The following is a 13,375-nucleotide window of genomic DNA, read 5'->3' on the forward strand; positions in this document are numbered from 1 at the left end:
TCTGGAACTAGAAGACCTTTAGCAGACCCCTAGCCTAGGATGGCTTGTGTCCTGAACTTCCTGTCACCTCCACAGCAGTTGCTACTTTCAGAAGCAGCTGGGAACCTCACCCTGGGAAGTTCCACCCCTCAGGGCATTAAGGCTGAACATATGAGGGGGTGGCTGAGCCAACATTAGCACAACTTTATATGGTAACAGAAAAGGCTTTAATTTCCTCTTTGTGAAAACGAATGTCATTTCCTACTGTATTCTGTTTAAACTAAACTGGAATTCCCCTTCTCCTTCTACTCTTTATTTTTTCAAGGTGGGGCAGGGAAGGAGAACATGAGGAAGGTGTAGCTGGGGCAGGGGCAGCTTTGCCCTGTGAAGGAAGCTGTGGATACTCGGTGGGTAGTGCACTGGCTAGTGGGGTGGCATGGTGGCTGGCATTACGGTTCTTCCTCATTGGGATCTGAAGTTATAAACTGAATGTGACTCACTCTGTAAAGCCCAGGAGCCAGAAGAAATTAAGAGAGGTTTGGAGTAAATTTATCTGTGTATTTCGTAATCCAAGATACAAGAACATTCCACTGTGCTAGCACATTCCACTATGCCAACATGTTCTGCCTGCCCAGGAGGCTGTCGAAGATCCATGAGCCAAAGCTTTCTTGAATTTGGGCCTCTCTGAGGCTGGGATTCTCAGGGTGCCATTTTACCACTTTCATAATAACCCAAAACAACAATAAGAACAAAACCAGCATAGACTGGAGAATAATCTATGCTACATTTGTGGATGATGACTTTGGGCTGGCACTGTGCCAAGGAGTTTACAGCCATCATCTCATTTCATTCTCTTTATGAGCTGAGTAGAATTATTCCCACTTTATGGTTGAGCAAGTTAAGACTTGGTGAGATTACAGACTTGATTCAAGTTTTATACTCTGGTAAATGATTAAGCTAACATTTGAACCCAGAACTATTCCATTCCAGGGTTTGCATTGGTATACTGGTTACTTTCTAGCCCTTTTCTCAGCTTGCGCAACACCTACTCTTTCTCTCTGACAACTTTAAGAAGCTTTTCTGACACCCCCAAGCAGAGGCGGATTAAGGTCGCTTGAGGCCCCGGGCGCAGAAGAAAATATTGGGCCCCTTAAAAAAAAGAGAGACAGGGAAAATAAAAATACATGTTAACCATATTTTTAAATAAAAAAGTGTAAAGTTGGGGTTTTGCGGGCCCTTCAGAAGTCGGGGCCCAGGGTGCATGCCCTGTGCACCCACCGTTAAATCTGCCTCTGCCCCCAAGCAAATCACAGGGTTGCTGTGTGTGTTAGCTCTTCGTATCTGCTTCTTTCCACCGTTCTGGGTCGAGCTTCCCCAGGAAGATCCTAATCATCTTCATGTTGCAATTCTTCCCCCTTTTACCACACTCTTAGCCCCAACTACAGTCTCTACCCCACAGTGGGTACTTAACTCACTCAATGTCAAACAAATAAATGTAATATGGACACACAAAAAAAGAAGATAACTGGCAGTTTTTGAGCTCAGTCACTGTGCTAAGAAAGTGCCCACAGCATCAGTTTCCTCTCCTATCTATCATGGGGTCCCCAACTCCAGGTCGTACCTGAGTATCTATGTATTCCTATGACTCTACAGTTATGGTCCAACCACTGCAGCACACGTTTTTGAGTCTCTGTGGATGATGGAGCCAGAGGAGAGTTATTTTAGCAATTACTTTCTGGATACAGTGTATACTCTCAGATGGTCATGCTTCTTTCTGATCAGACCTGGTCAGATTACTCAAGGGAGGAGGTTGACCTGGAGGTCATCTCTTGACCTGCTTTGACTCTGTTCTGTGCCCTGTGCAGTCCTGGGATAAACTGTGGCATAATTATAAGGTATATATCTCCCCATATCTGCCTCTCCCACCACAGATACACCCCCCCTCTTTGTTACACACCTGTTAGCCCTTCACAGACACAGAAAGTCTCCCAAACTCAGAAGGGGCTCTCCTGTCCAAACTACCTCTCCCTCGTGTGACCTAAATGTGCCCTTCTGTCTTCCTGGGCTTAGCAATATTCCTAATTCTTCAAATGTTCCTCTAGGGACTCTTCCCACTGAGGCATTTTCTTTTTTCCTCACTTAAACATGAAAGAAATGTTTTATCTGACCTCTTTGGCAGGATACTTGCCAGTCATATCCAAAATGACAATGTTCGGTTATGATGGGGTGAACCCGAACAACATCTGAAAGAAAGCACTTTACTAGGCTCTTTTAGGTTTTTATTTATTTATTTTTAAGTTTTTAATAGTAGGATGATGTATTTTTATTTTTAAATCTATGAACTAGTTAGTGGACAATATTTTAATAATCTGGCATATTAAATTACAAAGTAACATTTAGCAAAATTTTGCTTTACAGATTCACTCTTTTAGAATGACAGGAAATATGTAAAACTTAGATGGCATATTCAGACAAATGCCCTTTTCCGTTCCTCAAAATAAAAGCTTTAAAAAGCACAGTATAACAGTCATAGGTATGAAGGCACTGCGTAACTCTATAGCTGATGTTCTGCTTAGCAGCAAGAATAATGAGAATATCCTACCCTTAATTTAATGGAGCATAAGAAACTTTTTGAGGAAGCATCTAGCTCTCCTCAAATGAAAAGAACTTTTAGGCTCAGTTAGTTAATGAATTCCTTTCCAAGATTGCTTTTAAAAAACTTATCTTGAAAAGCTATCTAGAATGTGCCTACTACAAATATGCCTAATCCTCTTCTGCATGAGTGCTAGAGGATATGGAGAAGTGTACACATATGTGAGAAATATACATGTTTCCAAGATTAGAAACTTATCTGTTATGATAAAGCTAAATATACCTTCCCAAATCCACTGTGTTTATGTAAATGCTGCCAACAGATGATCTACGTAAACAATGTTGAGAAGTTTATAGCAATTTATAAATCTAAGAACAGGTCTAAGTCATTATACTCCCCTATTAAACTCAGTGAGTTTGTATTTCTCTGGGCAGGTTGAATTCACTGGATAATAATGATGTATAATTCAGGGAGAGTTCCGATGTCCTCAACTGTTATAAAAACAAAAACCATAACCAGAGGACTTTATAAACGATTAGCCACATTTGTTATTATCTTAGAAACCAAATTGAATGCTATCTAACAATATGTGAACTATAGTAGAAGCCATAGGAGGCTTCGGCTGGCCTGGAAAATCAGATCCTAAAGTTCCTGGTAGTATATAGCGGACTTCAGATCCCTTCTTTAAGGACATATAAAAAAATAATGGAAATTCACCTTTAAATTAAACCAAACTATATGTTATTACAGGAAGAAACATTTTATGAAGTGAACTTTGTTTTTTAGAAGACCAGTAAATGAGTGGTTCAAAGATTATTGTCCAGGAGGCTAAGAAATCCTTATAACCTAGTCTAATGATTTGTATTTCTTTATAAGTGCTTTAATTACATATAGAGGAAAATAAAATAATATATATGGTTTATAAGATTAGTTTCAGAACCAATGAAATAACACAGAGAAAAATTATTTAAAAATAGTTGTATTTCTATTCCAGAAGTTACTCGAATACTGGTTTTCTTATAAACTTTCTATAGAACATTTTTAAAACAAATTCTTCACATTGTGTCTGTGACTGTGACTTACAAAACTTCAGGGAAATAGTTCTATGTGTTTTTATAGCTTAATTTGTACTAAAGGGATGGCAGATAGTCACATGCAGTCCATGTGGAATTCAAACATGACATTTAGTGAGTTTCTGACGTGGGCTATCCCTTTGATGCTGAAGGTAATGCGTTTGTAGGAAGATGTGATTGTAGATTTAGATTACTGCTCTTTGCGTCTTCCAGTGTTTTCCGTGTTATCTTCCTAATTAATGTGGACTCTTGTGACTCTGCGATTAGATGCCAAAATGTTTCTTTGAAGCTCAGAAAAGTCTGGTTTTACTTGTGGATTTCCCCTTAATTCTGTCAGTATATTCATTATTTACATACTAGCCAACTCTAGTAAATTCTTGACCTCGATAGGTGCATGTGATTAGCACAACTATTACATCTACTGCATCTGCCCCTGGAATGAGCCTTGGATTAGGTGTATCAGCCTGAGATACAAATATTTGCCTTCCTGCAGGCACAGGGCCCACGAAATGAGTCTAATATGATCCTTCACATTCTGCAGAGCCCACATAGGTGATTTTTCATTCCAAGTCTTCAGGCAGGTCCTCAATGTACTCAGAAGTGACCTTGAACTGGAATGTGTGCTAGAAAGGAGAAGGGTTATCTAGCACTACCACACTGTTCACCTGAACCTTTGCCATATTGTGAAAAGCATGCAAACAATGGGAATGGGGGCTTGTTGTGGCACAATAAGGCCCAGCACATGGCTGCTGGGGAGAGTGCAGACCCCACCCAAGTGCAGGCCTGGGGTTTTGTAGTGGTCCTACACTCTCTGAAAAAGTTGCTACTGCTCTGAGATAGCGGGAACAGAGGATTGATGGTGGGAAGTTTGCAGGGGTGACGAAAAGGAAGTGTCTTGCTCCTCTCTGTAGATGGCTCCTGAACCACATTCTCCTTGGAAATTCCACAGTCAGCTTATTTAGAATGCACGAGTAAGGACAATCCTTTGACCAAGTTCCTGGGTCTGTGCGCATCTGATCTATTTTGAGAAGAGTCTTTAACAATGCTCCTGACTATTTTTTAATATTCTTGCTTTTTTCTTTCCTCTTTCTGGTCCAGAGAGTATGTACAAAATGGAGAATAAGAACAAGTGGCCATTTTGGAGTGTGTGGTGGCTCCTTCAGTCAAGGTCACCCAGAGGAAAGGAGCACTTTGTCTCAAAGGAATTTTTTCTCTTTAAAGGCATGCGTCTATGCATGTTCTGGAGGAACGAAGGGTCGACTGGTGAGAAAAGGGGGTTGAAGGTTAGAACTCTGTGTGTGCCCGAATCTCTATTATGCTAGGAGAAGCCTCCTCCATCTTTACTGCAATAGTCTCCCTTTGCAACTCCTTCCTCCAAACAATGATGATGATAGTAGTAACAGAGTTACAGATAACAACAATGATAGCCACAGACACTTTCTTGTTACTTATCCTGTTCTAGGGACTGTTCTATGACCTCCAGTTATTTCAATTAATGTAAATCTCCATGAGGTAGGTAACCTTGTTATGTTCATTTTACAAATGAGGAAACTGAGGCACAGAGACACTAAAGGCCAAGAACCACATGGCTGGTAATTAGAAGAAGTGGGACACAGGTCAGACTCCAGAGTCCATGCTGTTACCCACGTGGCTCTCCTTCCACTCTGGGCTCTAGTGATAGCTCAGCGTCTCCTTGTGGTTAAAACCTGCTGGTCTGGTACAATCTCTGTCTGCCTTCTGTTGGCTGTCTGGAAACTAGGCCTAATTTGGGGCTGGGTGATGACTTGGGTCTTCTTGCAGTTATGGGTGAAGGTGGGTCAAAGTTCAATAATTTAGATTAATTGGGAGAAAGACTATTTAGAAACAGATGATAATCACACAACAGTGGCCTAAGATGGCCCATATCATTGGTTTCTAGCATGTATTGTGGTCCAAAATCACTGCCAAGGGTGATGCCAAATGCTGTGTATTACAGTGTATTAAATAACTCAGGATCTGTTGTTTTTTGTTTTTTTGTTCTTTTGCTTTGCATTGTGTATGCACACATGTGTAGGCTGTGATATGGGGGAGAAACAGCGAAAGAGAAAGTCTCCGTTTTTGGATACCACTAACTAGGTGGATCCTAATTTTAGCATTATTGAAGGTTGCTTTGACTTCTGGCCTTGAAAGCTGCTTAAATTTTACTCCTGTTTTCTTCCCACTCTACCTCACACCAGGGGAAGCTAAGCTTCTCTCTCTCTGACCCCAAATTAATGCCACAAGCTTCTCCTAAATGAACTCCAAAGGCTCCTCTGGAGTGAGGACAGTGTAGGGTGTAGAGAGGTAACAGGCCAGAGCGTTGAGGTCTCATCGCCCAGCTGCAGAGACTAGTGTCAGGCCTGGGACCCATATAGGGGAGTGTAGGACTGGATGGACAGACAGGTAACGTGGGTGGTACCACACTCTGCATTTTTGCCTCTAACTAGACGTGTGTGTATTTGTGTTCGTGTATGTATCTATAAAAGCTGGAGCAGTCTTACTGACATGTGTTGCTGGGGGTAGTTATGCATGTACATACAACAAGATAAAGATGTATGAAATACACTGTTATACTAATGGTTTTATGTGAACATGTTCCACCTCCTCTAGACTGAAAGTCCCTGAAAACCAGGGGTACCAAGGAGACTTCTTTATTTGTGTAGGCACAAAGTAAGAAATCCACAAAATAACTGATTTCTTCTAAAAGTGTAGTTACTTTTTTAATTGAACTTTTTTAGTAAAGATGCAAAAATAAAACTTCTTTATAAGATATACAGCTTGCATACAAATATGCTACAGAAATATTTTTAATTAAGACAACCTAGTTTGTCTCAGTAAATTAGTCCTTCTCCCCACTGCCTATCCCCCCAAATCTTTAAATCATTGAAGGATCACTTAGTCATCCTTTATACAGAGTGGCAGAGATAAACTTTATCAAAATGAGCCAAATATTATTGGAACCAGAATCTTTTACCTCATGTTTATATTCTTACCTAAAAACTAGTTAATGGGTGAACTTGGTCAATGAGCAGACTCAGGATTCAAACTTTGGGGCAGGATCCCCAGTATCTATACTTTTCCACTTCCTGTAATCAGGGGACCTGATTTGGGGACTGGCTTTACTTTTATCTAAGAGCATTTTACCTACATAGGTAGCATAGTTAAAAATGTATACAAAAATATAAATCTCTGGACTTTCCCCCGCAAGTGCTCGTTTTCTCCCCCTGCATTTCTCTCTCATGTGGGAATATCAGCTGTACTTTAAGGACACAGGGAGCTCAGGTGTGCAATTAATGCAACCTGGGGCACCCACGCCAGCCCAGTCCCTGGTTATCACGATTTTAAAGTTCCTCCACTTCGCTTACAATTACAATCTTTGCCAACACAAATAAGGCTTCTTTCCCACCTGGAATTTATTATAACTACCTATTTAGGTCACCCTGTCCCAGCTCTCCTTTGACACCTGTAATGTGTGAACTGGACTGGATTTCTAAGAATAGAAAAAGGGGAGCCTCATTTGTTTTCCCTTAGCGTTAGGACAAGCCCTTGACTGAACAGTAGCCCCAGGTCAGTGTCAGGGAGTGTTCCTCTCCTTCAGTTGGCCTGAAGGCACTGTCCAGACCTAAGGGAGCCTGTAGGGAAGGAGAATTCCCCTTGAAACATGGTCACCACTCCATCTGAATGCTATTAACGGACTCTCCTCAAAGACAGCTCCAAATTCAGTCTTGGCTTAACGACAGTTCCCAGGGGACATCTGTAGTATTGTGCCAAGAACAGTAATGGAAACATTAGGAAAAGCAATCCTGGTCATAAATGTCACAGAAGCCATCATGACTATGGCTAGGCAGAGCTGGTTGGATATTTCCATTTTGGAGTTTAGGAAATAAAGCAGTTTTTAAAAAATCTGCTTACCTGGTTAGTAGGCAGAGATAGGACTCAACCATGGAGGCTGGGTTCCCCCGGTCTATGCTTTTCTGCTTTCTGTGATGAGAAGACCTGTCTTGGAGACTGGCTTAATAAACACATTAACTGAAGAGTTTTGGGCAAGTCACTTTGTACTCCCAGACTCCATGGCCTCATTTGGGTCCCTCTCACTACCTGTGAATCCCCATTCAGTCATTCACACAGCTGATGTTTACTGGGTGCTGAACTTGATGAAACACTTGCTTCCTTAAAGAGTGCTTTTACAAATTAGCATATTTTAAATGCTTTGTCCATCAAGAACGCAATACAAAGGTCCCACTTAAATTATGGGCACCTCTTACCCACAAAACTCTAAGGCCAGGAAAGAACCTTGAATCCAGAGGAGATTTGAGCCAACCTGGGTATTAGAAATGAGTGAGGATCTCAAGTTCAAGTTTTTCTTTCAGCAAGATCATGACCAATGGAGTAATGTAATTTTATTGTTGAGACAAAATTCTAAGATTCATTGACTCTAATCTCTTTATTTTACAGATGTTAAAATGAAAGTCTATAGAGATTAAGAGATTTGGTTGAGATCACAGTCCATTAGTGACAGAATTAGGACTAAAACTCAGACCTTTTGATATCTGATTTGCATCCCTTTAAATTCCCTACCCCTTGGTCTCATCCCAAGTAAAAGCCATAAAACACTGGTAGCTGAGGCAGTAAACAAGGACAATGCACCAGCCTCAACTTCAGGGCAACGTTTCCAAAATTCAGACATCTCCATACCACTCTCACATTTTTTTTTGCCATGTCCACACCACTTGTATTTTCTTAATGTCTGTCTTTAAATCAAGTCATTGTTTTTCTTTAGATACTACATATAGCCTTACCCTGAGCAAAAAATAGCTATGAAATCATAAATTTAACATTTTGTTTTATTCTTTTCTAAAATTCACATGAAAACAAAATCAGTTTCTATTAGAATAAACAAGTTCATCATTTTGCATACTACTCACGTAGAACACTGCTCCCAGGAAAACAAGATTCACAAAGGGGCTGGAGGGGGGGGGCAGGAGAAGCTGGGCTGGGGGTAAATAAGCTGCCCCCAGAGACCCTGGAAGAGGCCAGGAAGAATGGGGGTAAAAAGTTGGGACCAGCAGTGCCAGTGTCAACACCTGCCACTGGTCCAGGAAATGTGGTCGCTTCATGAATCCTGCTTCTTGGTGGAGGCCAAAACTGAAGAAAATGTAGCACAGGAGGGACGACTGTCCTGACTCAGCCTCTCCCAGGAGTAGCAGTGCAGACTTGAACAAAGACTTCACTTCTAGGTTCACGATGTTAAGAGTCTGTCCCTTGACATGCTCCATGTCAGTTTCTGCCCCTTCCATACCTCTCCTGTAGGACATATTCGCAGTGCCTGGTATTATTAGCCTATCACAACTATTTCAAAATTACTTTCTATAATGAATGTCAGCCTGTGCTGAATTATAACTTCTACTGGGCTAAGAAAAGCACACCTGGACACAGGTGGGAATCTCAAGACTGTATCAGCCCTATTCCAGATCTGCTGGGGATGGAGAGGAGGGCAGGGTTGGAGAGATTATTGGAGCATAAGTGAAAAAAAAAAAACCAACACAGAGAATCCTCTCTATTGTTTGTCCTGGATGAGGAGAACTTCCTTGCTCTTCTGAAAATTCATATCTATAGCATGAGTGAATTGGCTGTGTCAAGTTAGGTCATCTAAATAAATGCCTTGGCTGAAGAACAGATACTTCTATTCAAAAGTCAAGTCAAGAGGGAAAAAGATCCCTGAATCTCTCAACTTTCTGAGTATCCTTAATGCAATTAATATTGAAGTTATACAAAAAATCATCCTCGGGTATTTTCAGTTCGGAACAACCAGCTGCATGGCAGCGGGCAGAGGAGGTATGTGTAGGCCGAGAAGTCAGCCTTCTACAGCATCTGGCTTTCAGCATTAAGGGCCAGATTGGGGATCTCAACTCTGAAGTCATCTCTTTGTGACTGTCACATTGAGGCAAATAGTGTATCGCAGGAAGCATGCCACTGTCTTGCTTAAGAGCTGCCATTTATCTGCATGAACACTGAAACAGGCTTTGGTTTTTGGTACCTCCTCCTCTCTCTCTCTAGTATTGCAGTGATGAAAAGGAGGCATGGTCATGGATCAAACAATTCTGTGGGGAGAAGTTGGCATGTGCCCTTTGCGAGACTCATCCAGTCTGCAGGTGAAGGCTCTGAAGGCTCAGATTTCTTTGGTGTTCACCAGTCTTACCAAGTAAGACCTTCCACACTGGTATTTTCTTGGTTCAGAGGACATGAGCGAGAAGGAAGGGAAATACGTCTCAGAGCCTGAGACAGTCTTAATGCCGTTTGCTAAGTGGTATGCAAATTTATCATTTTAATTATGGAACACATGTGGAGCAGAGTCAGTTTCAGATCACCTGTCCTAACACCGTGGCCAAGGGCAGTGACATCAGTATAATTATTGCAGCCCAAGGACTCAGGGATCTTTGTGGAACAATTAGTTCATTTAGCCTTGCCTCCGTGTAATTAATCACCAAGGCCAGGCAGGAACCTGCTCTTGGATACTATATTTTACCAAGTTTTAATTTCTTCCAGACTCAGGCCCCCATGGTTTTAGAGTTAAAAACTCCGTAAAGAAAATAATTCCTGAATTTTGATGCCAGTTAAGGGAAGAGGGCAACCTGTAGCTCTACCTGGCATCCTTAGGGGCAAGTGGGGCCTAGGCCAAGCACTATAGCTCAGTCTTTGTGTCCTCCCTCCGCCAAGATTTCTTTCCTGCCAGCTGGAAATCTCTAGTTATTTGCACTCTTTAACCCTTTGCTTTGGATTTCCCAAGTTTCATGAAGGCATTACTATTACAAATGTGAATGTAGTTATTTTTTTTCTTTCACACTTTTTGGATTATCCTTTTCTGTATTGTGTTCTTGGTCGGTGCTTATATAGACCTTTATTACCTAATACTTATACTAATAATCCTTTTGGGAGTTTTAAAATGCTTTACAAACACTGAGTTTTCTTTTTCAAGTTAAGAAAATCAAAGTGTAGAAGAGTCAACTGTTACTGGTATCCGCACCAAGAATTAGAGAGCCAACTGTAATAATAATAACAGCTAACATTTATTTAGTGCTAACTACATGAGACACTTTACATACTTGTCTCATTTAATTCTAATAAGAATGTTATAAGGCAAGCACAGTATTATTATTACCCTCATTTTATAGATGGGGAAAATGTGACACCCAGTGATGAAAAAAATGGCCCAAGTCTCCCATCTAGCAAATGGCATCAGTGTGATCAGAACCAGGCAGTCCGATGCCCATGTTTGTACTATTAGTAACATTCTTGCTTTCCTGGAGCCTGGCTTTGAAATGATCCCATAATTTCTCCAAACAGAAATATGGCAAATTGTTTTTGATGGCCCACTTCCATGAACTTATTAAAATCATAAAATTTTAACCTAAATTCACATTCATTTTTAGGCCTGTGGTCTACCTTGAAGGTGAGTCTACTGATAAAAGCAGAGTGCTATTAATTAATTTTTTTTTCTTACTGGCCAATATTTTTCTTTTCTAGGACTTGAAAAACAAGGCATGCTAAGGAAAATATCAATGTAGTATGCATTATGTATTCTCTAAAAACAGTGCACCTGACTGGGGTGGGATTTTTTAGATCCTTTTCTGATAAAAATGATGGGTGGGTGTTCACTTTCCTGTTATTATTTTGTGACTAAAAAGAAATGTTCTTGAGTCAGAAGGTTACAGCAAGGATTCAGTCTGGATATGGAATCAGTAGAGGCAGATCTAATGGCGGGCGCCCTGGGCCCCGATTTCCAAAGGGCTCCCCAAAACCCCAACTTTACACTTTTTTCTAATAACGCCAAGTTTGGGTTCATTACTATGCTGCATAAAATGTGGTTAACATGTATTTTTATTTTTCCTGTCTCTCTCTTTTTCCAAGGGGCCCAATATTTTCTTCTGTGCCCGGGGCCTCAACCAACCTTGATCTGCCTCTGGGAATCAGACATATTCCAATCGGCTTTCTCAATGAACCAACAAGGCATAGATTCATTAATGATATTAGCTTTGCTTATAAGCTAACTCTCGCTTTCTCAGTGAAGCACATCCAAAATCATTTTAGTCATATATAACTGATGAAAGGTTTTGAAGCAGCAAAAAGACGTTGTTCCAGAGACAGAACCTCTCCAAGTGTAAGGAAACGCGATGCTGAAACAATTAAGCTACATTGTATTTATGTTGTAGGGGATTGTGATCTAGTAGATAGCATAAATGGTAACTGGCTGATTTCTTTACCTTGTCATATGTTTTTAAAAGGTTATTTTTATAACAATTTCAAAACCAGATTAAGCTTTAAGTAGTAAAAGTAAATCAAATGATAAATTAAAATATTGGGGAAAGAATTCAGAATAATTTTTATCTAAAATAAAACCTGACTGTTGGGGCTCCTTATGGGAGTTGGCATTAGCAAGCTTTGAGGCTTAGTCTAAATTTAAAGAATTGAGTACAAAAGAAAAAAAAACGTGAGTGAGAGTTTATAACAATTTATGACTTGTCAGTCCTTAAGTCCACGGAGACCAAAGCTGGAGTCATCATGGTGGGGGAGGAGAGGTGGTGGGGGTGAGGGAGGGGCGGGGGGTGACAGGAGGCTGGGAGAGCAGGCAGAAGCTCCACCCTGTAGGCTTGTGGATTTAACCCTAAAAGCAATGGGGTGCCCCAGAGGGCCTGGGGTGCTGGTGGCAGTGAGATTATGTGTGACCTGATCCGTTTTGTCTTTAATTGTTATTCTGGCTGCTGTGTGGAGAATGGGCAAGATGTGAGATGGGTGCAGGTGAGGAAATGAAGGGGCCAGGATGCGCTCCTGAGAGGATTAGGGGAGTTTTGACATTAGGGTGAAAGTGACAAGAGTTAAATGAATTGAGAGCTCCTAAGAATTCAAAATTAATAGTAGTCAGTGATGGAGAGGACACGGGGACGGAAGGACAGAGAACTGAAAAGATAGTGGCACCATTTACTATAAGAGGCTGGGCCTGGGCAGGTACAGTGATATAATATTTGAAAAACTGAGCCTAATATAGATATAATACTTTTAAGAATTATTGCTTCTTGATATGTATTCTGGACATTCCAAAAGAATCTGATCAGTAATGTTTATTGACATTGTTTTACATGGTATTCTCATCTATGATTTTTTAAATTAAATAATCATTTTCACCTTTAAAATATTTTAAATATTTCATCTAAATATGATGGTCCTTAAATACTATAATACATATTTTTTACTAAGTTTTTTCTATGCCTACTTTGAAAGTTATTTTCACCATTCCTATGAGTTCATTCTTTTTTCAAATTTACATTCATTTTAAAAGTTAATCTGGAATAAGGAGATGTCATGTGGAGCTGAAAGTCCCTTGCAGGTACGGACGCAGAGATATCTACATGTCTGTGCCTGCTTAGTGCCCTTTTAAAAAGGGTATTTATTAGAACAGTTCCTGCTGAATAAATACTGGGGTTCAGATTAGCAATTTAAAGTTCAAAGGCCTTTACCAATTTTCACAACTATGTGTCCTTTTTGTAATGGAAAGTATAGGATAGCCTAAGACTAGTGGAAACTCAGATTTTACAGACAAAAGAGAATATCTACTTTGCAACAAGTGGAGTGACTATAACTTTAAAGTTTGCATGTGCAAGAATTGATGATGTTTTGAATATAACTTGGTATGCAACATCAGTTAATCCCCAAAGCA

The 13,375-nt window shown here is 40.4% G+C and overlaps 1 protein-coding gene and 1 pseudogene across 2 annotated transcripts in view; both read right to left on the reverse strand.

Moving 5' to 3' along the window:
• PARM1 (prostate androgen-regulated mucin-like protein 1) overlaps nt 1-13,375 on the reverse strand; it is a 102,313-nt gene that overhangs the window by 15,608 nt on the left and 73,330 nt on the right. Inside the window, exon 3 of one of the 2 annotated variants that reach the window (XM_090266753.1) lies at nt 8,490-8,967. The exons of the other annotated variant lie outside the window; for it this stretch is intronic. Coding sequence (XP_090122879.1) covers nt 8,903-8,967 — 65 coding nt within the window. The 3' untranslated portion in view covers nt 8,490-8,902. Of the gene's footprint in view, nt 1-8,489; nt 8,968-13,375 lie in introns of those variants that run through there. 2 annotated transcript variants of the gene reach the window in all.
• LOC150019965 (histone chaperone ASF1 pseudogene) lies at nt 3,722-4,325 on the reverse strand (annotated as a pseudogene).

The sequence above is a fragment of the Furipterus horrens genome, unplaced genomic scaffold (assembly GCF_987537825.1).
Source record: "Furipterus horrens unplaced genomic scaffold, mFurHor1.1.pri manual_scaffold_2, whole genome shotgun sequence".
Lineage (NCBI taxonomy): Eukaryota > Metazoa > Chordata > Mammalia > Chiroptera > Furipteridae > Furipterus > Furipterus horrens.